The sequence below is a fragment of the Drosophila mauritiana genome, chromosome X (genome assembly GCF_004382145.1).
Source record: "Drosophila mauritiana strain mau12 chromosome X, ASM438214v1, whole genome shotgun sequence".
In the NCBI taxonomy this organism is placed as follows: domain Eukaryota; kingdom Metazoa; phylum Arthropoda; class Insecta; order Diptera; family Drosophilidae; genus Drosophila; species Drosophila mauritiana.
The window spans coordinates 12,712,600-12,738,736 of record NC_046672.1 but is presented as its reverse complement, the minus strand read 5'-3'; the positions used below and the strand labels follow the sequence as shown (position 1 = coordinate 12,738,736).

The window sequence follows — 26,137 nt, the reverse complement described above, 5'->3', positions numbered from 1 at the left end:
TTCATATTCGCTAACTTGCATGCAATCTCGTCTTAGATTAGATTTTGGTATCGATGAAATCGCCTTAAGTGTCTAGATTTTAGTGTATATCAATAAAAATGTTGGAAGTTGATTTTCGGGTGTAGCTTCGGGAGGCGTCGCAAAATCGCTTCACTTTCACTTTCGGGTATTTTTGAGTTTTCTTTTTTTTTTGGTTTTTTCGGGGTTTCCGTTCTAGACGATTTCCTAGGCTCAAATTCATTTCCGTTTTGGTGTTGCTCTGTTTTCGATTCTGGATTCTGTTATCGGGGGCTATATTTCATATTTTCGCTATCCTGGCCATACAAGTAGACATGTACATCTATATATATATATAAATAAATATGTATTTGTTGTGTTTAATTTTTAAATGCATTTCATGCTTAGTTGATGATTTTCATTGTTGGGTTCAGTTATAGTTTTTGCATTCTGCTGTTCATATTTATTTGTTCGTTTTACTTTGCTAAAATGAATATCGAAGAACTTTCGCCAACTGATCGGTGTGTGGATTTGCGTGTATTTCTCATTTTCGGCTTTTATTTAGCTGAATTTTAAACTTATACGCTTCGGTTAATATGGGTGATTTTTTTTCATTTTTGTTTTTTTCGGGTAAATTGTAAGTGGCGGCGTATGTGCCGTGAATGAATGTGACCGAGTCGCTGAGTTGCGATTTGTACAACTGCGTCATATAGTCGCCTTTCCCATACATATACATATATATGTATATAGTATATATATAGTAAATCAGCGTGGGCCAAAACAGCCAACTCGCGCCACATCTCCATATTGCTTTTGTGAATGACACACGCGCCTGCGCAGCAGCGTTGCGGCGGTTATTTTGCGGATATTACTTGATTACTTGATTATTCCATATGTCGTATTGAGTATTGAGTAGGTTAACTAGTCGCCGGGAAGTGGAAAACGAATCAGCAAATGGAGACCTGTTCATTTCTTTTCTCTTTGTGTTCAGTCTCGATGGCAAACTGCTTGCATTGGCCGGATATGGTCAGACACTGCTTGCAAGCAGTCGCTGTTCGAGAACTTCCGGTCCTTTGCTGATTTCGCGTTTCTAGGTAATTTTAGGTATTTTTTTAATGTATTTCACATTTCACTTTGCTCACATTCCATTGAATTTCGCGATTCCGCAGTGGTTTCTCTTGATTCTCTTATCCTTGTGTAATTTGTATATATCGTTATACATACATACTTAATACCTTAATAAATTTTACTATAAATCTTTGTTTAAAAAATTTTACATCATTTATGTTATATACTTAAAAATTTGGTGTTTTCAATTTGCTTTCGCAACTTCCTCTTTGCTTGAGTTCTTTTGTTTGGGTTTTCTTGGTTTTCCTAGTTTAAGGTTTGTTTTTTTTTTTTTCTTGGGTTTATTATTTTTATGGCCAATTGCCATGTAGATGTGGCCTGACCTTTCAGCCCTAAGTACACAAAAAAATGGTTTGCTTCCTAAAAATGTCACAAGTTAAACTACAGACACACACATTGATTGTTGGTAGACTCTACTAAATGATCTCGGACTTGGAAACTAGACTATTGAAGTGGAAAATCGAATAAACAATCTTTAATTGAATTAATATAGATGCGCGTACATATAGTTCGTGTTTGATTATATATCTATTTATATAGGCGTAAAACTTAGTTAAAACTTAGTTATACGTTAGAGAGCGTTGAAACTTAATCTGTATTTTAAATATATCTGTATAAATGCGAGTGCTGTTGTTGTGTATTTGTTGTGTGGAGCGATTTTCACGGCTGAAGTTCCTATTTTAGCTGGCCATATTTCGATTCATCTTCAATCCGATCCAATTACTTAGTGATCACTTCAACTGCGAAAGCGTTTTGCCTGCAATATTGCCAATTTTCAGGTGGGTACAGATTAGAGCTGGCAAGCCATCGTTAGTATTGATAGTATTGAAATGAATCGCGAATATTTTCTGTAGGAATTTCTATTGTAAGAAGATGGAATCGAATAAAATAACCCAATCGCTTCTATCTAAAGATCGATCGAAGTCTTGCCAGCTCTAGTTTAGGTGTGCGTGTGTGTGTGGTGTAGATATTTGGGGGAAAAAGAAAACAAATTTTGTGTTTTAGTTTTTTGTGTTTTTTCATTTTTTTTTTTTTTGCATAGTTTTTGGAATAAGTCACACATTTATTTAATAATAAATATATATTTTTAGTTGTAGTTATGTTTTTTTGTTTGCTTTTGTTTGGTTTCGCTTGGTTGCATTCAATAAGTTATAATAATTATAAAAATGGAATAATAAGTAGGCGTAATAATATATAATGTAATATAATATAATAAGTTTTCTTGGTTTCATTTACTTTGGTTTGCACTTGACGAATACGAATACGAATCTTAGACGACGAAAAAAAGATATTTAAATCTGGTTACATATATATATAATAATGGTTACAAGTGAGTGTGTGTTTGGGTGCTTGGGGTTTTTGTTTGTTACGTTTGGAGGATATATCGCGGCTATATCTTCGATTTCCGTTTCGTCTTCGAGTGTAAATCAAGGCGAATCGAATTAAATATAAGAGCTGAATAGCACTAGAATTAATGTAATGTAATGTAAGTTAGGGTTGCAAAACGAACGCAAAATACAATACAATACAATACAATATTTTTATGCATATCCATTATAATAAGTACTTAGGTAAGCTGAGAGAGTTATGCTGGTAGTTCCTAAATCAGTAGACATTAAATCATTTGGTTAGCTTGTTTAAATACTTTGTTTAATTGAATATAATCGAATTGAATTACATATACATAAGTTTAAAAAAAAAAATAGTTACTATATATTGCGACTTAGATCATTTTCATTCATATTTTTGCGGTTTTTTATTTATCGTTTTTCGCTTTTTGTTTTTTGCTTTGTTTTGTTTTGTTTTTCCTTTGACCCTATTACCTTCTCATATTTTCTCATTTGTCAATTTATAGACAGTTGTCGTCTCATCTCCTTTTTGTCTAAAGTTTTCCTTAGTTTCTGTGTTGTGTTTTTTGGTTGCCTCATTCAAGCTTTGTTTGTTTGTTTGTTGTTTTTTTTTTTGGTATTTTTTTGTTTCTTGGATTAGTTAATAAAATTAAATTATAGAGATGGAAATAAATCAATTTTCACTAAGATTTCATAAGAATTACAATCATAATAATTTCGTTTAGCGTACAAATTAAATGATAGACATATCATAAACTCGCGCTAAATTTCGCAATTTCGACTACACTGTCTTTGTCACATCATATCATCATCATCATCATATCATATCATCATATCTTATCAGATCAGATCAATCTATAGTCTAGGTGTTGTTAAATCAAACAGATCGTGGAGTATTGGAAAGGTCTAGTCCAGATTGGCTGGTTCGCCTAAGTGGTTTTGGTCTTGTTAGTCTTAAAGCTGACCTGCAGCACCCGATTGCCCAGGGTATATCCATTCAGCGACTGGATGGCCACCACTGCCTCATCGTAGTTGGTCATGGTCACGAATCCGAATCCCTTGCACTTGCTGGTCTGCAGATCACGGATCACCTTCACCGACTGAACGGCACCGAATGGTCCGAATAGCTGCCACAGCACGTTCTCCTCGGTCTCCGGGGCCAGGTTATAGACGAATATGCACCATCCCGATCCGGTCATGGCGTTTCCCGGCAAGATCGAATTGGCCAATAGATCGCCAGCCAGCGGTGAGTACCTAAAGTGCAGTTGCGATTCAAGCCGGTGGTGAGATAAGGAAAATTAAATTAGTTATGTGCCAATCGTGCGGTGTTCGACATCAATGTGAATTTTTTGGTACTCCCCTAGGCCCTCTTTACACCTAACTAATCGATCGCCTGGTACATGCTAATTTAGTAAAAATATATATTATAAATAGGTACTCATTATGAAAGTACCCACATTTAATTCCAGCAACTTCCACAGTTTTTAATATTAAAAAAAATATATCAAATAGGTTTGCAGTTCATTAATTTTGCTCTCAGAACTTTCAACATGCACTCAAAATTTAATTATAGTTTCTTACTATCTCTTTAGGCTAAAAGATCTCCGAATTGATTTCGTTATTTCTGAGATACACAGTAAATATACAAATAATTATTATATTTTAATTCAAAGTATTACAATTACATTTCTCCGAGGCCTTTCTATTTTAAATATTTATCGTTTATAGTTTCTTCAAACTTTTTAAACTCAAGTTGTTAAGGTTTTGCTATTGTTTTTCGAATATTAAAAAAGTAGTGAAATCATAACAACAAACAACATACTGGAATCAAGGGTAACGCTCACATGCAAACTAAAAAATTATATTAGTGTAAGCAAATGAACATAAATTATAAGTGAATAGTACAGAACAAAAAGGTATATACAACCACCGTTTAAAGGTATAAAAATTATTGCTAGACATTTATATATATTTTGTAAATATGTTTATATATTTTCAGCAAAATAAATAATGAAACAAATGTAACAGCTCGCACAGATAAAATGAACAAGATCAATAAATTCACCTTCGTAGGCCCTTGTTAATCGCTAACATGGGACTCTTTCCAATGCTAAAAATGATGATAAAATTTATTATTATGAAAAGACAAAGAAAGAAAAAGAAATAACGAAATGTTTTGGATAATAAATACAAATTAGTTAGTCAACGAAATGCTAAAAGATATGTATGTACGAACGGAAATAAAGAACTCGTTTTCAATTAACTAAGAAGTTTATACTTAAGGATAATAACAAATACTTAAAGTTCAAATCCTTACAGCTTAGTTGCTAATTGGTTGATATCGATTGCTGATTGAAATAGGTATGCCTATGCATATGCAACAATATCACAATTGTATCTTTAGTATTCAGTATTCAGTTGATTTCAAAAGATTTTAGATATTTTAAGTAGTGCAAATTTCAAAATCTTTAGAGCTTGTTTTTCAAAAATCTGAAAAATCAAGCTTATCTTAAAGTTCATATATATATATATATAAACAAAGAGGAGCGAATGTATAACTTCTATGTTTCAGAATGGGTTTAACTTTTGGATTGTTTTCTTCTGCAGATGAATGAATACTGAACCTAGGGATACGTTTATCCCCTATATAGTTAAATGAAGTCCCTACTTTTCTGGGGTCTTAATACGAACCTAATGCGACCGGCGGAGGGCAGAGCTCCGGCCAAACGGCGAGTGGCCGCTGCCGCCTGCGGGGTCAAGTAGGCGGTAAGGGGCGGGGCAATCTGGGCCTTGGCGCTATTGCTCGGATTGTTGGCGAACTTGACGGTGATCGGTTCGGCATATCCTTTCGGGGTCTTGCCATTCAACTCCTGGATGGCCCGCTCGGCTTCGTTGCGCTGATCGAAGCGAATAAAACCGACACCCTTCGATAGACCTGTAAAATAATAATATGTTATTATTGTAATAAAGTAATGTAAGTTTAAGTTGAGCTCGGTACTCACCAGAAATATTATCACAGAGTATACGAGATGTAATTATTTTGCCGAACGAAGCAAACATCCCCTCCAAGTCTGGTTGTGATAGATTTTTCGGAAGACCCGATACATATAAATTAGCACCCTTAATAGATTCTGAGCTTGGACGGGCGTATGATACTTTAATAACCTTATTCTGCAAACGCAGACCGTTCAGGGTGTTCACAGCCTTCTCAGCATCCTCGGCCCTGACGTAATTAACAAATCCATAGCCCAGACTCTGACCTAATATAATAGTATAATAATAGTAGATAGTTATGATAATGGTATTTCATAATTCGCTATGGAATACTTACCTTGCTGCAGTGCCGGGTTGAGAGCGGTCAACGATGCTGGCAAGACTAAAAAAAAAATAAATGCATAAACAAATTAGTTTAGATACGTATGGTTGAAAGTTCAATGAACAAAGGAAGAGCTGGCTGTAAACGTTGCAACTAACAAAATGAAAAATACAAACTCACAGATTACTATATACAAAAAACTAGTTACAATTTGCAAACAATTTACAGCCAGGTGGTTAGAGAATTGGGGATGAAATGTAGAAGCATTGGTTAATATTTACCCAAATTACCTGAGACTTTATCACGCACCAGTTTGCAACTCTCCAGCTCACCGATGCTGGAGAAGAGCGATCGCATCTCCTCCTGCGTCATGGTTTGCGGCAGATAGTTGACAATCAAATTGGTGCGCGACTCATCATTGCTGCCATCCACGGATCCGTTGGCACTGCCGTTCTTCACAATGTCCATGGCGTTGGTCATTGTGATTGTGGTTCTGATCCTGTTCCCGCTCCGGTCCTGATTTAGTCCTTTTTGGTTAGTAGTTAATCTCACTGCTCGGTTGGTAGTCGCTTTCAAGTTAGAGCTGCGCCTTTTTTTGGGGTGGGGATTTTCAGCGCTTTGCACAAGTCCCGCGTAAAGTTAGGTTTTTTTCCGCAGATTTTTTGGGGGGTTTTAGATCAACTACGATCGCGAAAAAAATGTATTTGCTTTTTTAAGTTAAGTTTAGAGCGCTCTCTCTCTCTCTGTCTAAAACGTTTAAAATTTAATTTATGCTTGAATTAGGTCTTACTTTGATTTGTGTGTTTTTTTTTTTTGTTCTTATGCCTTTCTTTTGTTTTTTTCGTTTAGATAAAAGAGTAAATTTTGCTAAATGTGTTTACTTCTTATATTCTTTTTGCTTCTCCGAATTTCAAAGATTATTATGATCTTTAGTTGTGGGTTTTTGGTTTTGTTTGTTTTTCGTTTTCTTTGTTATTTTTTATAAAATTGCAAAAATGCAAAAAGATAGCAATAATTTGGTTTTTTCCCCGTTCTATTATACTTTTGCTAAATTTGCGCTGGTTTTTGGTTTTTTCTTTGACTGGAACTTAGCTTTGGTTTTCAAATATACATTCATATACCGTATATATATTTAGTTAGTTGTGTTATCCGTTATCCTCTTGTATATATATATATACCGCTTGAATATGATTATTCGTTAATGTTTGCGTTAAATTAATAGTAGTTGGTTTTATTTGGTGGTGTTTGGTTTTTGTTGACTCTTCCTTCTTATTTCCTTTCGCCTCTCGTCTGTTTGCTTTTCCCTCTGCGGTTAAAAAATCTCCCACTTTTTCGGTGATCCGTTTCTTTCCTCTGATAAATGATGGCTGTTCGATTGCTCGCTCGTTTTCACTCAATCTGCAAAATAGATGCAAAATCGTAGTTAAAGTTTAAAGAATTCTCAAAGTATAAGAAACGTTAACTTGAAGATATAATTACAACATATTGCATAGCCCATCTTTATACAGAATTAATTTCACTAGACTGCACACACACAATGCTCTAATTTAGCTGCTCACTGTGATAGCATCGTTCAGGGGTAATAACATCGGTTCTTTAGCACTTTTAAGTTTAGAAAATTTCTTTTGAAATTGTGCTTCATTTCACGGACCATGCAATTTGGCAATATGGTTGCTATCCCGATGAAAAGTGCCCGATAAGCGTGTTTCACACACGGCTTGCCAAGGACATCGAGTGACTACTGTCACCAACACCACCACCATCATTACCATCACCATCCCCACCACCACCTTTCCCACTGCACTGAACACCATTCCACTCCCACCCCGATTTTTTTCACAGACAAGGGTAAGTCAAAGCCGAAATCTGTTTATCAAACAACAATGCGACTCCAATGGATTTTTTCTCTCACCCTTTTTTGTTTTTTTTTTTTGTCAGCACAAAATGCTCGCCTAATGGCTTGGAATTTAATTAAATCGCTGTAGGTTGTATGTGATATGGAGTCCCATGTGTAATGTCCCTGATATATGATATGAATCGAAGGACGCTTACCCTGCATAATGAACATTTAGTGCTCCCTTCATTGCACATTCACGACATTCGGCTGAGAACAATGGCAAATGGTTACCAAGTAGCATAAAAAAAATACGTGTCAAATAGTAACTTTAGTTTATTAGAAAATAACGAAATTTAATAACATTGCAACCATGAACTTTGCGGAAATTACATTCATATAAAAAGGCACCATTAGCTAAGAAGTTATATTCTTATTTTTAAAATTTAATTGTATTAAATTCAATTTAATTGCAATGGTATTAAAACATTTCACGATTTTATAAGTTGAATTATTATTACAATTGTTCAAAAAATCTTACAAAATGAAGTATTTACTTAAAGAAAAGAAAAGCAATACCAAGTGCATTTCCTAGTTCGTATTAGAATAGTCAAATATCCTTCTGATTTGTATACTTTTGTTTCCAATTGGAATTTCGTTAGGGGTTGAAAGAGCGAAAAGAAGGACTTCCTAGATCCTGGCCGCCGGCATCGGTGTGAGTGTGAATGTGAGCTAGCGTGTGTGTGTGTTCGTGAAAGGACTGCATTGAAAATAGGGTAAAAACCTGACGCGAAAAACAAACAAACGGGCCGCATGTCCTGCCATAATGTCCTGTTTGGGCCGGGGTCATTGAACCGCCGGGTGGCCGTGTTTGGGCTTAGGCTTCGGTTTTTCACTTTTCCGCCTGCGTCTCAGCCACATTGCCCACTCCCATTCCTGTGCCTTTCTTCGCTCTGTGCAGGGATCGTGGCATGTCAAATGAGGTTTGGCTCCCAACAGCTAACAGCTGTTACTGCGTTCGTTGAACCCGACAAAAGGTGCAGCACTGGGTTAAAAGGCGAACGCACTGAGAGAAAAGCAGTTGAAACCTCTAAAAGAAATGACGATCGAGCAGAGCAACAACATTACCACATCCTGTAGAATGTCTTTTTTGCTGATAATAATAATATTAAAACTCTAAGTTTCTTTTTCGCGCAGTGCACTGAAGGTGAGTACCGAGATAAAAAGAAAATTGCACAAAAGGCAGGACAAACAAAAGGAAGTGCAGTGGAAATGCCAGTGGGGGCTGCAACTCGTCCACAACGATGCTGGATTCAAGCCGGGAACATCCTTTAATTGCGCAGCATGGCGTGACACAGGACCCCCATAACAGCCCCCACCACCCACCATCCAACGCATAGCCCAGTGAAAAGAAGCCGGCGAAGGCGAAGCGAAAAATGTGTAATTGACACTTTTGCGCCGATATCTGTGACCTCATTTGCGAATGTGTGTCGCCTGGCATTTGTCGAGGGCCTTGAGGAGGGTCAGGATACACATATGACTCCTCAAGTCCCTGAAAAGAATGGCAGAGTCCTTAAAGGGGATATTCAGAAGACATGGCAAGCGGGAAGCGGGATTACTTAAAGAGTTGCTAGGCTCTGTTGCAATTACTTCAATGCATTTGTATTTTTCAAGATGCGAAGAATTGAGAGGCATTTTTAAGATATATATACCACATCATCTAAACTTGTTCAATACTAAAATAAAATATAAAATTAGTTATAAGATTATTTTTGAGTATTATTATAGAAGGCAACCTAATAAGTAATTTAAGTGCTATTTTCATTCCGATTGTTAGTATAGCACAACTTTGCAACGCGGCCGAAAGAAAAACAAATACGAGATGTCATGGAAATTTTCAATGGCGCCCCCACTTATCGATTTATTTTGGTGGGCTCCTTGGGCTAAGAATAATATACAATGATGGCTGGATAAAGTTGATTAGATCATGGCATTACCACTTACGTGCTTCGCTGGCGAGACGAAATCGAAAAAGTTGTGGGAGCGAGGTGCGTTTGAGAAGTTACACTGTCATACAGTGTGTTCTATTGGGGGAGCGGGTAATTGAGACCGACTGACTATATAATAGATTTATATTGATTGCACAAAAAGAACTTTCTTTCGCGTCGACTCGCTCGCTCACTCGCTCGCTCTCTTTTCGGCCTGCACGCTCCTTTGTCCAACGATTTCCTGGCTATATAGTATATATGTTTATATATATAGCGGCTTGGGCATCCGGCGTAGTAGTTTATAGACAGACACTCGAAGCACTCACTCGAAAAAAATGCGAAAGAAAATCGAAATCGGAATTTGACTAGGGTCTGTGACAATTGCAAACTCCTCTTGTGCCCAGCGACTCTTTTGCCAAGTGTTCTATAATATGGAATTATATATTGCACGTTGATCGAAGTCGAGTCCCGGGAATCGCACGGTTTTATTGCTTGGTTTGGTTTCTGGCTTCTAGTTTTCTAGTTTGTTTTGTTTTAGGTAAAAAACCGAGAACACAACAAATTCGTAACTGAATATACATATATAGAAGTATATATACAACTCAAAAACCGGTGCAGAGGAGTAAAAAATTATAAATGAATGTTCTCGAACGAGAAACACAACCGAATGGAATCAAACCGAACGAAAGCAACGAACACGTACGACTGAATCGAAAAGAGGAATACGGCGTCAGGACTTGCCATTCAGCACGAAACATCCCATACCCATACATGTGTATATGAACATAATACATATACATTGCCTAGCTGGCCGTATTCTTGCATCCTTGTCGCTGCCCCCAAAGCAGCGATGGGTGCAACAGAGACGCAGCGATCCGGCGGAATGAAAGAGAGCGAAAGGCACTACCACCACCAGCAAATATCCTTGCACCAGTTCCTCTCTCTTACTCTCTCTCTCTGTCTCTCTCTCTGGCTTTATCTCTCTAGCTATCCCTGTCTCCTGCCGCTACACACCCTTTTTGGGAGAGCGGCTAGAGAGCGCAGGACACGCACACAGGCAGCCAAAAAAAGGGGGGATGTCAGGCAAGTGAGGTGGGGAAGCAGAGTCCGTGCACAAAAAAAAAATGTTTTGCAAATTTGGAATGTACATTTGCGGCAAACAAAACTCTTTCAAAGTGGAAATTAGGTTTAAAAATAGATTTTTAGGTACGCAATTTTCAGAATTATAATAAATAGAATGGTACATTTCTCAACAATTATGTATATCAAGCTTAAACATTTCTATATTTTCCAATTTCATTAAGATGATGTATGCAGTAACTTATTTATAGAAACAGAACTTACAATGTATTGTTTTATTTAAATTACCTAGAAAGATATTTAAGTGTACTTTTTGCTGTCGGTGTGAGCAGGGGTACGAAAACTTGACTCAATGTGAATAATGCAAATTATATCAGGCTGAGATAATGGGACAGGACTCTCCCCCAACAACACAAAAAGTCGACCAATGTTTTTGTCTGAGCATCGGGGAAAACATGAGAAAATCAAGGGATTTAATGGTACATATGTACATATGTAAATGCGAAAGGCTTGTTATAATTTACAGATTAGCTATAGATAAACGATAAATCCAATGCGAGTTATCTTAGTTGTTTTCAAAAATCCAGATCATAAAAATCCTTCAACAACACATTTTTTGGTATTATTATTTCTTAACCTACAATTTACATATAATAACTTATAAAAATGGTTTTAATAATTTTGGAACTTTGTTTTATTTTAAATTATTGCTCTTATAATCACAATGGCTTGTTAAAAAAAAAAATGTAATTCATATTTCAAATAGTTTGACAGCTAAATTCTGGAAAAATCCGACTCAGACGGGCGAAAAAGTTTTTTCTTTCTTTTCGTTTTAATTCAGAGAGATGCAGCGAGAGAACGAGGTCCAAAGGACGAGTGATGAAGGCGAAGAGGAAGGTGAGAGAAAACTTTTTCGGGGGTTGAGGTGGAGCGGAAAAAAGTTAAGGGAGCACCTTGCAGGCGAGGAATATTAATCAGACATACACTTGCCACACACACACACACACTTACAACGGCAGAGAGTACTTTGCACACACACATACACACAGCATCGCTCTCTCGCACCAGCACACATGAAAATTCCTCTCACACAGACAGTTTCCGTGTTATAAATAATGAAATTTCAACATTTCGCTTGACAACAGTAAGGGGTATTCTCGGGGGGTTTTCTCGCGAAGGGTGGGTGCGTTTTGGGTGGTGAGTGGGTGGTTGGGTGCTTGGGCTGCTGTGGGGTTGTCCTTTCGCTCGAGTGGCAACCGTTTGCATCGTTCTTTTTTAAGGACACTGTGTACTTTTTCGCCTGATTCCTTATTTTCTTTGAATTTCCTTGCATGGCGTTTTTTTTCATTTTTTTTTTTTGCATAGGCTCTTGAAGATAATTCTGTTTATCCTTTGACCCAATTCGTTTAATTTGATGGGAGTTGATGATGATGTTGCTTTACTTTTTCGTTCGTTATTTTATTTTTTTTTTTCGCAGGCAGATAAACGGTTACCACGTTGAGTCGGGTAAATTATGACTGGGCGTTGGGGCGTGACTCAGCTTTTATTATTTCAAACATTTTAAAATTGAATTTTCCCTAGTTTTAGTCTTAAATGTCATTATTTCAGACACAACAGTGGGGAAAAGAGTCCAAACATTGAACCTAAGCTCACATTAGGCACACAATCAAATCCCTAATCTTTTGGGATTCGAATTTGGAAATTATAGTTTTGTGTCAATCTAAGCTAATTGCGATTTTGATTAATTACTTGACCTAAATATTAGTTTAGTAAATAGGTGCTCAAAACAGTTACTCTACCATCTATATAAGCAAAAATTCCGTTCGTAAAATCAAGTTTTTGGCTAAAGTAATTTTTCCGAATTTCGGTCATCAAATAATCAGTTTTTTTGCCACAACTTTAAAAATAATAACCTGAATATAGAATGTCATACCTCGTTGAGCTCGTAATTAAATTTGCAATCAAACTGTGTTCCAAAATGGGAAATTTATTTTTTCGCCATTTTTTGCAAATTTTGATTTGATACCCCTTACAAAAAATGCGAAAATTGACACAAAAAATTATTTTCCTAAATCCTTCAAAAATATATAGGGATCGTTAGCATTGGTAATTAGCTGCTCAAAACAGTTATTCTCTTAGCTTTATGACCATATTTAGCCAAGATATGATGAAAATTCCAATCGGAAATATTTTTTTTTGCAAAAACACTTTTTTAAAATTTCACTAATAAAATATTTAGTTTTTTGGCCACAACTTTAAAAGTAAGTGTCTCACCATAGAATATCATAGCTCGTTGAGCTCGTAATTAAATTTGCAATCATACTGTGTTCAAACATGGGAAATTTATTTTTTCGCCATTTTTTGCAAATTTTGATGATGTAACCCCTTACAAAAAATGCAAAAATTGACCCGAAAATAAGTTTTTCTAAATCCTTCAAAAAGTGATAGGCGCCGTTAGTACTGGTAAATAGCTTCTCAAAACAGTCATTCTTTCATCTATATGACAATTTTTATCGAAGTTATGACTAAAATTCCGTTTGCAAAATCTCGCTTTTGGCAAAAGCCGTGTTTCCAAATTTCGATAATAAAATAATCCGTTTGCAAAATCTCGCTTTTGGCAAAAGCCGTGTTTCCAAAGTTCGATAATAAAATAATCCGTTTTTTTGTCACAACCTTTAAAATAATTGCCTGAATTTGGAATGTTATACCTCGTTGAGCTCGTAATTAAATTTCCAATCAAACTGTGTTCCAAAATGGGAAATTTATTTTTTCGCCATTTTTTGCAAATTTTGATGATGTAACCCCTTACAAAAAATGCAAAAAAATGACCTGAAAATAAATTTTCCTAAATTCTTCAAAAAGTGATAGGGATCGTTAGCATTGGTAATTAGCTGCTCAAAACCGTTATTCTTTTAGCCTTATGACCATATTTAGCCAAGATATGATGAAAATTCCAATCGGAAATATTTTTTTTTGCAAAAACACTTTTTTAAAATTTTACTAATAAAATATTCAGTTTTTTGGCCACAACTTTAAAAGTAAGTGTCTCACCATAGAATATCATAGCTCGTTGAGCTCGTAATTAAATTTGCAATCAAACTGTGTTCAAACATGGGAAATTTATTTTTTCACCATTTTATGCAAATTTTGATGATGTAACCCCTTACAAAAAATGCGAAAAAATGACCTGAAAATAAATTTTCCTAAATTCTTTACAATGTGATAGGGATCGTTAGCATTGGTAATTAGCTGCTCAAAACAGTTATTCTTTTAGCTTTATGACCATATTTAGCCAAGATATGACAAAAATTCCAATCGGAAATTTTTAATTCTTTTTTTAATTTTATTAAAACTTCAAAAATAAATGTCTGAACAAAATGCAAAAGCAATTTCGATTGCATGAGTTAAGGATCCGGTTTCTTTAACTGTATATTCTTAAGACCAAATTATAACGACGAGTAATAAAAATATTAAAAATAAAAAATAATGATTAATTTGCTAAGACAGGGTGATATTTTAAAATTGAAAATGTACCTTATCTGTATTTTCAGTGTTTTTCCTGCATGAACTGAAACGCAGGTCAACCCTTTGTTATGAAAATGTGGCCATATGTCTTAATTTTCGTAAAACATTTTCCAAACCGAAAGTGGACAAAGATGTGTCAAAATGTTGGAAAACTTTTCGACAGCTAGCCAAACCTGAAGAACCCGTTTGAAGAGAAAAGCTAACCCCTTTATTGGAACAATAGGAAAGTAACAAAAACCGAAACAGGACCAGAACCAGAACCAATCGATTTGCATTTCCCAGTTTCCCAAGTTCCCAAGTTATGCAACACTTTCGTTAGGGAAAACGGGAAAAGGGGGAGGTGCAATACAACCACCGCAGCTTTGCACCACCACCAATGCAATGATCGAGCACCATTATCCTTGCAGCTGCTGTTCGCAAGGATCTTGAACTTTTAGCATCAGTCCGCTGCAATTTATGACGCTTGCGACTTATTGACATCAATGTAATTTTTGCAGGGGTATTCGCGTCTAGAATTTCGCACATTCGTGCATTTGGAAAATCAGTTTTGTTTTCGCACACACACACGCAACGATATATTGGGAAAATCGTTGTGTAATCCTGGTGTGTCAGAAACGAATCAAAGGGTGGGTTTGATTCTCCAAGCCGGGGAAAAACGTTTTCCGCGCCCCGGGGGACGTGGAGATTCAGGAATCGGAGCTTAAGGGAAGATGCAGAAATTTATAATTAGCAAGGAAAGGGAATTTAAAAAAATAAGCGGCATATAATTAAATACTTTCAGGTTACCTTATTTGTATAGACAAATGATTGAAATATTAATTTGTTCTTAGGAAACAAACAGTTTTGTTCATTCAAATAGAATTTTAGAAAGAATTGGTAAGTGCAGTAAAGTATTTGAAATGTTTAACAAATAACTTTAACAACACTAGACTATCCCTTTGACAAGCACCATTACCATTTCGATGTTTGGATTCTTTGAGTTGCTACACTCGTTAGCCGCTTTTGTGTGGCTTTTCCCGTTGATGTGGAAAATAGGATATGGGCGTGAGGGTTGCCGGTGGGCGTTGCATTTTCGAATGCCATCAAATTAATTTGCACCCCGAATTCGCAACAAATGAACGGCATTGTGCGCTGGGTTCATTGCACCCGGCATTCAATCGGAATTGGGATTTTAATTGCCTTCCAATTTCGATTCTGATTGCAGCCAGGTAAAGTAGTTACACAATTGTAAATACGATATACGCACAGCTTCGATAAATTGTATCCGCTTTCTTTCATTTGATGCAATTTTCTGTCCGGAAGCAAATGCAAGCAACTTGCACTGATGCATTTGTATTATTACATTTTTTAATTTGACCAGGCCCTGTAATTAGTTATCAGCCTATGTTGCAGTCCGTATTCTACATATCGCATATCCTTTATGTCCTTTATATCCTTTATTCATATCCATATAAGGGTGGCCGGCAAATGAGACGTCACGAACGCCGCCTTTCTCATAATTGGGCAAACGGCCAGTCCTGGGGTTAATTAATGCAGCTAACGAGTTTAAATGAGGAAATTCTCCGACCAGAAACCGAGTGCAGTCGATGGAAATTGGATATGTAGATGACGGAATATAATTTCATTTATGAATAATTATCTTGGCAGTGTTGTGTTTGCATCTGTTTTAAAAAATGTGACAACAACGTTTTCAGTAGTTAATAAAAATATTTAAAAATTCGCTAAATGCTGTTTGCTGCTATAAACCTGATATTTAAATATTATGGCAGTACTGGTTGTTTCGTATATCATACACATAGCCGATCTCAAATCGTATATGCAGCCATATTTACTGCGACCATCTATGTGGTCCGTTTCGTCACCTGACCATAAAGCGATAGAAGGAAAAGCAGGAAAAGCGCAGCAGCCCACCACCACCAATACAATAGCACACGTACGGGCACCACCTGCATGCTAGCTCTCTCTCTCTCTCTCTCGCGCCCACACACACTCGCCCGTCTCTCTCGCACTGCAGCAAGACAGCAAAGTCCTGCCTCCTTCATCTCACATCCTCTCTGCCTATCCCTCTCTAGCCCGCGTGTGTCGGCGAAGGATATTGAACTCTGACACAATGCTATATGTATATACAAGAAGAACAATTGCCGGCCGGTGGCCAAGAGGTCCTGCATCCTGCACCACCCAATCGCACACTTAGCGAAAAAGGGCACACTTCGTTTGAGTTTAATTAGGACAGAGCATAACTTAGTATGGCATTATTTAATCAAAGTTATAAGTTTCTGCTTTGCATTGATCCATTGAATATATTTGTTTTAAAGGATTCGAATATTTTTCACTGCATCCAGCTCCCTGTGCTTTTCTCTCACATTTACTACCCATATTATTCGCTCGTCTTTTGCAACCGTTATTCTCTCTTGGAGTGTATGTGTGACTGGCTGCTTGTGTGTATTTGTGGGGCGTTGTTTTGATTTTCCTAGATTGCGCAATCTATCAGGAAATGCGACTCTCCCAAAAGAGAGAGATAGTGCGCTCTCTACTGCGCATGTATGTGTGACCGCGAGTGTGCATGTGTGTGTGTGTATAGCGGCAAAGTGGGTGGGCAAGTGGGTGGTTTCGTGGGTGGCATAGTCCTGCGCACAAAGCGCGGAAATTGAATTTGCGGCAGAAAGGACCAGAAAATGAAGCAAAAAGTGAAAAAAGCTGCTCCATTGCATTTGATGTGTGCGCGTGTGTGTGTATATCTCCCTTTATTTGCATGTGTGTGTGTGTGTAGCATAACGACCGGCTTTTGCTTTGGCTTTGTTATTCCGTTAGCACATAAAATGGTTTTTGATGTTTTTCCCTCGTTCCTTTTTCCTCTTTTTTTGCCATAAATTGCAACAGATATGTTTTTTTTTTTTTGGTATGTACGTGTGTTGTTGTTTTCCTGTTTGTGTAGGTGCTCACATACCATAACAAATGGCGTATCTATGTAACTCGCGAGACAAGAAAAAATAACCACACAAACATACAAATGGGAAACAGCAAAATCAGCTGAAAAGAAATGAATTTAATTGTCCAGGCAGACATTAACAGCAAAGGGAGATTAGAACGAGAGGTGAAATCCGAAATAGAAAGAGACGGGCGGAATGGGAATGATAAAGAGAGGATGCCTGACATTAATGTAACAAAAGCTAGAGAAATTAAAGCTTAATTTGCATAATTGAGACTGATAACGAGTCACCCTGCAAGAATTGCGAATGGCTTTACATTTCAAGGAGCAATACAAATTTGCTTAAGTTTTTTATAAATTACTTAAAAATAAATGCAGATTTTGTTGGAGATCGAAAAACATAAGTTTAAAGCACTGAAAATCAGCTTAAAAACGTCATATGAAGTAAAATTACTTTAATACTTAAATAATAATTCTTAAAATTCTTAAAATCTTTTCAGATTTTTTGCTTAAGTTGAAACACAGTTGTGCATTAACTAATTTGAATTTTTCCTCCGCAGCTGTGCCCAAAAAACAAATAAAACTTGCGTTTCCGCCATGAAACTTGATCTCCCTGAAAGCATTTTTTTTTCTATTTTTTTTTGTCACGGGAATAAAACTGCTGTTGCAGCAATATTTCGCTGGAGATTACTTAAAGTAAACGTTAAATTTGAGTTTTCCCAACCACCCCCTAGTCGGGTGAAAAGGAAATAAATAGACACGGAAGTTCCTTCAACCGAGCCACCCAAACCAAATAAATGATTTCGGGTGGTGGCTTTTGTTTTTGTTGATGCTTGCCAACTTTAAAATTGCTTTTTACACAGGACGGCGCCGAAAGAAAGCAAGAAAAAAAACTTTTCTAATTAATTGTTTAGCACTTCATCTGTTAGGGAAAAAAGAGCCCCCACCCCCCTGCCAACCATATGTACCTAGTATATATTGTACACATATATTTTCGCCACGTATTGGTTTCGGTTCTTGGTGTTTTTTGGCCATTTTCCTAGGTAACAACACACAAAAAAGTGTATATGTACACATCGTCTGATGTCGAAACCCCCAAAAATACCCCGCCCCCCGGAATACTACCCCTTTTTTTCGCTGCAACCGGATGCTGTCCATTTCAATTATCGTACGCGGAGCCCTCTGGAGTGGTGCTTGAATTTTGAATTTTTACATCCATTGTGTATTCCGCTGGCTGTTTTCGTTGTTTGTCAGTTTGTGAATATTTGATGCTCCCGTAAGGCATCACCGAAAAAAAAAGAAACACCGGCTTCAAGGGCCAAGAAAGTACCCTACCTGAAAATTGATAAACCAGACAGTTTTCACTCGAAAAGCGATCTATTGTGCTTTATCAATCAAATTAAATTTAAATATATTTCGTACTGATATTACCATTATAATTTGGCTTACTATTGATTTATTCAGCATAGAATGAATTAATTTATTTAATTAACTTAATATTTTTCCGTGTGTAGCGAATTGGCGAATGCCTGTGGCCGAAGCTTAGCGGCAATTGAAGTATTTGTTTATGGATTTCCATGTGGTCGGTTGGATTTTAGCAACTTTTTCGGCATCCCGGTGGTGGTTCACTGCACTCGGTTTTTTAGCTATCCGGCAGCTGCACTGCGAGAAATGACGCACACACTCTGGCAAATATATTTGAATTTTATTAAATTATTAAATTTTAAATTTTATTAAATTAAATTAAAAACTTTCGATTTGCTTAGCTATTTAAGTTATCAAGTAACTGAATAATCAACTCTCCATTTATCATTGGAAATATAAATATTTTTTTGCTGTGTATTAACTGGACAGCGGTGTTTTTTTTTGCGGTGGTTGCTGTGATAATGGTGACGATGGTTCGAGGGTGGAAACCACGCTTTTCCGAAGTGCACTTCAATTGCATTAATTAAAGAAAAGCAAAAGCGGCTGGCAAATAAACTTTTATTCCCTTGCATACTTTTTGGGGCGGGGGAAACTGCCAACCAGTTCTCAATTTCATTTGCGATGCGGAAATCCCTCCTGTTTGATGTCAACCGAGGATTAGTTATGTATTTTCTGTTTTGCGGATAAAGCCATTGGATAGGTGAAACAACACTCGAGTACTTGAGTTTTTCAGCAGCTTTGAGTCTCAAAAAGTTTGTCCTTTCCAAATTGTAAACTTCTTTAACTTTGCAATTTGTGGCTTTAATTTTGTTGCTTGCCAAAGCATATTTATATCAAAGTGATCCATGTTATTTAGATACCTTAAAGATATTTTTCAGCTTAAACTATACACACTAGTAATTACTTTACCACATGACCACGCTGCGGAAATTCATTTCAATGCAATATGTACGCGAAAATTAATCATTTTCCGGAAAGTTCTTTGCCCGCCTGCATTTCCTTGCCAGCTGTGTGTAATCTGTGCCATTTTGCCGTGCCTGCATTTCGCTTTTCTCCGACTTTTCCTGGCAATTTCAGGCTGCTTTTTCACCGCAGGGGTTTGGGGGAGGTATGGGGATTTTATAGGAAAAGTGGTTGCGGAAAAGCGGGAAAAACGCAGCGCATGCGTCATATTGATTTTGCCTCCACTGGCGATTGCCGATTGCCGTTTCCGGCTCGAAACTTCAAAGGGAAGCCTCCAATTTGCCAAAATGCAATATCCGAAATGGCGAGCCATTTTGCGCACACACATCGAGGAGTTCTCCTTTAATTTCCCATAACTTTTGACCCGCCCAAATGGCCTGTGAAATTGAATACGGTACATGGACATTGCTCATACGACCCGTTGTGCCCATCAAACAACCAGCCCAACTTAATTACGACTTGCATTGAAAATTAGGCAAATCATTCAGTGAAATTTTCCATTCAACTTTTGGACAAAAGGAGAGCGAGAGATTAATGAAAACTGCAAATGGCCATTTGGCAGTCTATGATGGGAATGCAATTTGTTGGCCTGGGAATTGCATACAAATTTAATTGACAAAAGAAACGCAACAGAGCTGAAGAAAAATCGCAAGCAGGAAAATGAAAAATGCTGAAAAAAGGAAAACAAAGGAATATTAAGGAAAAATACAAGGATGGCAGAGAAGACAGGAAAATAACTCTTTGGAAATTGAATTTCTATCGCTGAAAGCCTTAATTTTCTTGGACGTCGACGCAAAAGTTCTAATAGAATTTCACTTCAGTGCAGTGCCAGTGGGCGTTGGTTGTGTGGGCGTGGCAACGCGTTTTAATTTACAGAATCCGCAAAAAGGAAAATGGCCAGATGGGGGAAAAAAAGAGGAAAAACGAAAACTCATCTCAAGATTTTCCCCAAGAAAAGCGAGCGTTTGCTTGAATGGCATTTCTCTCTATTTCACCATGAAAGCAACAGAGTGAAAAGAGGAAATTCAATTTCTGACAAGAAAGAAAATCTGTTCGGCAGCAGATGTGTACATAGAACTCCACACGCAGTTTCAGTAAGCGAAAAAGTGACTCTGATAATACAAAGTAATGCCATAGAAATCCAGTGAAAATTCTAGAAACCCATCTTTGAAATCTATACAATCGTACATTAAAAGTGTGTATCTTTATCTTTATTTGAACTGTATCTTTGCCTTATCCAATTTTGCATCTGATTGTTACTTTTTGAGAACAATCTTATAGGTATTTTGTGAGACTGGCTCTTCACTAATCTGGCGAACTTATCTTAAAGCTCATTTCGTCTGCAGGACTCAGTCAGCTGAGAGATATCCGATGGGTGGGCAGATGGGGATGCAGCTGCTGGTATATATGGATAATGCTGGTGGGGAAGCTGGGATGCTGGGATGCTTGATGGTTCCAAACCACTGGCGGCGGCGGCGGTAGTGATGTTGGTGATGGTGGTGCTGGTGGTGGTGGTGGTGGCTCGTGGCCAGTTCCATCTGGTTTTTGGGGTGGATGGGCAAGAAAAGTGCAGGCACTCGTCCAAAGTTCTGCCAGCATTTACATGTTCTATATGCCAAACATATAATAAATGCTATATGCCTTTCGCAGGATGATAAACATAGATAGACAGACAGCGCGAGAGAGAGTGAGATGGAGAAGTAGAAGGAGAGAGAGGAAGGGATGGGGGCTGCATTTTCAATTATATATATGTATAAAATATGGATGCTGCATTATATGCATTGTCAGTTGCCGTTTGTGATATAATCCCGCACCGCCAACCCAACAGAATACCCAATTTATTTTAATTTAATGTCATCGCAAATAGCAAACGTAATAATATTAATATTAAAAAATAAATTAATCTTGCGGTGTTTTTTACTCAGAATATATAAACTCAGTTCAAAATTTCCTGCAATTGAGCATTGAAATGCTACATTCTATATGCAATTTTCCAACTTAACTGCCAATCGCGAGTGCACAAATGCGATTTTCCCGATTAATTTGTGCCAATTTAAAAATCGATAAATTTGCCATGAAATTCGCGAGAGCGAGGAGCGGGAAAAATGGCGGCCCGGCCATTATGTGACTGTGTCCCTGTCAGGATATCGAGAATGCCAGTGTATTTGTGTACTTGTGTCCGTGTGAATGCAATCATTGCATTGAGTGATGGAAGAGGGGGCTGGGAGGGGGGCTGCAATGATTGATTGAGTGCAGGAAGGTTGGGGCAATCATCATCAATGAAACAACGAACACAATTAATGCACAAATTGCTTGTCGAAGAGCTCAAGTGTAAACAGCGAAACGGGGAAATTGCTATTGCAATTGCGATTTTCGCAAATTTCGCCAATTTCGCCATTTTCGCAATTTCAATTGTTTTGGCTCTATTGTAGCGAGCGAAAATTAAATAATATCCCCGATTACATTGTCAATTAGCTTTTACAAAGGCTTACGTGGGCATGACTAGGAATTTGAATTGCCCAACAGAGCTGTCGAAAAGTATGCAACACAACATCAATTATTCACTGCATACTTTCAGGCGTAATTTAAAATGATTTAAAGGATTAAAATTCATGCAATTTTATATAATTTGATAGAAAACTTACCTTATAAGTCGTTGTCCTTAACTGATATTTTCGGTTTTTATAAAATATCACTTTAACGCTGATCGCCGTTGATCTCGATTTTCCCCCTCAGCTTTTCCAATAAATCCGCTTTGCACTTTTCCTGCTTCGCTGCTTTTTCTTTTGTTTTTTTTTTTCTGCGATGCCTTTGTTTTCCGTATAAATTCTTGTAGCTCGACGTTCAATTTGTCATTAAGTATGCGGTTTTCTTTCCGTTTTATTTGTTTTATTTATTTGTTTTTTTTTTTTTTTTTTTGATTCAATACATAGATTTGGCAAATATTTTGTTAACCGATTTGCGTAGATTTAGTCATATCATACTTTGTTTGCAGGGTCCTTGCTCTAAAAAATATTTCGTAATTCGTATTTTTCGTCGTATTTTGAAATCGTTGGAAGTCCGTTTTTTTTACTTGTTCTTCTTATTCCATCGCCTGTTCTTGTATAAATATTTATTTCTTTGAGAAATTCAAGTCTTTATTTTAATATTACTTTTGCTTAACTTCCGTCTCGTATGTGTAAATATGTAAATTTATTTATATGCGACAAAAAAAACACTTGCTTATGGTATTTGGTTTTTATTTTTGTTAGTTTATATTGAGTTTGGTGTTGATGCTTTGATGGGGCCTTTCGATGCGCACTGCGCCCTTACCCAAAATTTTATAAATTCAGTATAAAACCTTGTGGTATATATATATATATATATAGATGTATGGTTCCTATAGGCTATAGATTGATTGGCTAGACACTCACCGACGAAGGTAATCAAATGTTATACGTATATATATTCAGATATATATATATGATTCTATCTAGCGCACACTTATTGAAATCAAAGGTATGTTTTAATCAAAATTATTTTCTTTATACTTTATTAATATTGTTATTATTATTATTACTTTTATTATATACTCTGTTGTGTGGGAGAATTGCTTTTCCTTATCGAATTTGGTCTTTTATCTTTGATCTTCGTATCAGTCAACAACACAAAATGAAACAGTGGAAAATCCAGATGATAGTTGAATGCAATTTCTGATCTTTTCATTAACGATTTCGATCGAGATTTTATGATAATTTCGGCCTAAAGTTGATTGCTGCCAGCAGACTTTTGTGTTAAAACGCTCTGAATTGGCTGCAACGAAAATGGAAGTGCAAAATGGATTAAAATGGGCTTGCAACGCATCTAGGTACCTAATATTTTAAGTATCTGAAAGTTGGCTACAGGTAATTAGGTCGATGCCACACCCATTCCACACGTACATACTAAATGGGTATACTAAAAAGGAATAATTTTTTGAAATTTTCCGAAATATCCTATCATATCCTTACAATTTGGGAATTAAAAAGGAAACAAAATGATCAGATACTTCTTCTTATAACATAAATAACAGCAAGAGATACATTTATGTTACAGGAATATAGATAATAGGCAAGTAAAATATTCCAAATACTAAAATATAATCTTATTTTAAAATGGTTTACAATTTTTAATAGTTCACAGTCACCCTAAAAAAACACAAAAGGTTTCAAAGTATATTTAACTGAGCAGATCATTTTTGTAAATCCAAATATATTTTTCACAAGATTCTGCAAGAAATATATATATAAAACTTATCAAGAAATCCATTTATTTATGGCGATTACTTTTCTTGCTCTCTACGATTGTGAAAATGATTCAACTCACTTTTTGTGGATCGACACTGAGCACAATTTAGGGGTCTATCTTGAGTTTCGACTCTCTACACCTCGGGCTTGAGCTTATCAAAGGTCTGAGAAGGATTCTTCTGGTTATCCTGCACTTGCGATCACTCATACACTCACACACATATACAAAAAGATATAAAAAAGTTTTTTGGGGACGTACTGACTGAGTGAAGGTTGTGTTTGCCGGTATTTCCCACGAATTTTTCGCTGTCTCACGGCTGTTATTTTCTTTTTTTTTTCTCGTTTGGCCAGCAAGGATGTGTTTAGAGGTCCTGCGCCTTCTCCCACGTCTGCCGCTTGATCTTGAAACGTTTGCCTAATGTTGGTTGTTGTTTTTTATTTGGTTGTGTTGTTTTTTTTGTTTAGTAGTAGTGGCTTGTCATACTACGGAAACAAGGAGAAATCATATAGCGACGCAAATGATAAATCATATGAGTAGAATAATACGAAAACGCGCTTAAAAAAGAACCGCGTTTGCTGGATGCGCCGAAGACTGCTTGACTCGTACTGAATTTTCCTGGAAAATGAGAGAGAGGCGCTTTTCCGCAGCCACAGCGACGCCGGCAGAGACGCCAACGCATCCTGTGACGAGGAGACTTTTCACGGAAAACGCAGCAGCACCTACAATTTGAACAGGAGCAGAGCTTTTCGGCACAGCTTTTCCGCACCGATTTCCCCCTCCAAGCCGTGCGGCTCCAACTCTCCACGCTAGCGGGAAATTCTCTCCACAAGCGCGGCTCCGAAATAATTTCCAAAATGCATTTGCCTCAACGTCCGGGGGCGTGGCAAGTGGGCGGTGCGGCAGAATGTGTGCCAACAGCTCGTCTCTATATCCCATGTAATCTGTGTAATTTCAGCTGCTCGCAACACTCAAAAAACAACAGGAAGCGGAACACTGGGAAAAATAAGTGTAAGTATGCTGGTGTTAAATTGAAAAAAAAATTAACAAAACATGATATGCAATTTAAAAATATGTAAAGAAATCGAATAACTTGAAGCAAACATACCAGACATAAACACCTATAACTTAATGTTTATCAAATTCTTTACTTACATTTTTAACTAGGTAATATTTTTTTCATGTGTAAAAAAGTTAAGAACAGAGAGGGAGGGGGGAGGGGCGTTGGGAAAACAGTGGGCGGGAAATAAAGCAGAGCAACGGCAATAGAAGCGGCAAAAGCGATTTGAAGTTGTGCAAATGTTTGCATTGAGCTTCGGTGCATTCCCATTTGAAATTAATTGAAAGACTTTGTCTCAGGATGCGGGCATTGCACAGAGCGAGACAGAGATAGGGAGAGAGATGGAAAGAGCTAGAGCGAGAGAGAGAGGGATGTATGGAGTTGGAAAGAGACGGAGCGTATGTTTGCAGTGCGATTCACGTCAACTGAAGGACTCAATTTGCCGAAATAGAAGCTGATCAAATATTAATATTCACCGATGAATTTTAATGTGCTGCATTTTAACAGTCTCGAAATTGCAAAATTGCCATCCAAAATGAATGAGATGTGCCACACACTAAATGCACATAATTATATATTGCTATTTGCTCAAAATGAAGCTCAAAATGAAATAAATTGTGCAATATGAAGTACTATTACTTCACTTATTTTGATAAAGTGTTTGGTTATTCTTAAGAATATTTTTCAACCCTGTGATGTTAAGATACAATATAATGATATTCAGATACTTTAGTTAAAATTAAATATAAAAAAATTAAACAATATACAAGTTTTATTGAAAAAAGAAGCCTTTATTGCATTTTAATTATTTAATTGATTTAAATGTTATCCAATATATGCATAATACTCTTATAATAATAGTGCTTTCTTTTTCAAATAATTTACAAAAATACAGAACTTCCTGCTTGTTATAATTCTTAAAAATTATATTTATATATATAAAATAATATATATTAATAAATTGCATTACTCCTTTGAAGTCAATTGCAATTAGTGAGCTTACTTGGCATTGGGGTCATCGTGCAGCCGTTGGCTTTGCAACAATTTCAATTAATTAAAATGAATAATGAAATTATACCCCCTCCCCCCTTCCTTCCAGCAGCCACTCTGCAAATCCTGGTGATTATCTAAGCCAAATCCCGAACTGGATACATGAGATTTGGTATATATATATACATATGTATGTGTGTAAACAGGACGATGGATGTGCAATTGCCGACGGCGATGGGGAAAGCTCTACGCTTTTCCGCGCTGGAAAAGCTCTCGTAGGGGCGCTGTCC

At 36.8% G+C, this 26,137-nt stretch overlaps 1 protein-coding gene across 4 annotated transcripts; it reads right to left on the bottom strand.

Moving 5' to 3' along the window:
• Positions 1–2,202: 2,202 nt before the first annotated feature.
• On the bottom strand, positions 2,203–24,239 carry LOC117147833 (ELAV-like protein 2). 4 transcript variants are annotated; one of them, XM_033314893.1, is made up of 7 exons: positions 24,059–24,239; positions 22,180–23,326; positions 6,072–7,188; positions 5,806–5,850; positions 5,477–5,734; positions 5,166–5,409; positions 2,203–3,728 (listed from the first exon to the last, which is right to left on the bottom strand). In XM_033314893.1, the coding sequence occupies exons 3-7, from the start codon at positions 6,268–6,270 to the stop codon at positions 3,404–3,406; spliced, it is 1,071 nt and encodes a 356-aa protein (XP_033170784.1). In that variant the 5' UTR covers positions 6,271–7,188; positions 22,180–23,326; positions 24,059–24,239; the 3' UTR covers positions 2,203–3,403. The 4 variants fall into 4 exon arrangements, with proteins under 4 accessions (XP_033170784.1, XP_033170785.1, XP_033170783.1 ...); XM_033314894.1 differs by lacking the exons at positions 22,180–23,326; positions 24,059–24,239 and adding an exon at positions 9,622–10,303; XM_033314892.1 differs by lacking the exons at positions 22,180–23,326; positions 24,059–24,239 and adding an exon at positions 9,629–10,303.
• Between the last annotated feature and the right edge of the window lie 1,898 nt (positions 24,240–26,137).

What these genes read in the sequence shown, in the direction of transcription:
- LOC117147833 (XM_033314893.1), bottom strand. Translation starts at nt 6,270, where the DNA reads ATGACCAACGCCATGGACATTGTGAAGAACGGCAGTGCCAACGGATCC. An exon ending in CAACCCGGCACTGCAGCAAG is followed by an intron (nt 5,735 to 5,805) that starts GTAAGTATTCCA and finishes CTATTATATTAG; the next exon opens with GTCAGAGTCTGGGCTATGGA. An exon ending in ACTCTGTGATAATATTTCTG is followed by an intron (nt 5,410 to 5,476) that starts GTGAGTACCGAG and finishes ATTATTTTACAG; the next exon opens with GTCTATCGAAGGGTGTCGGT.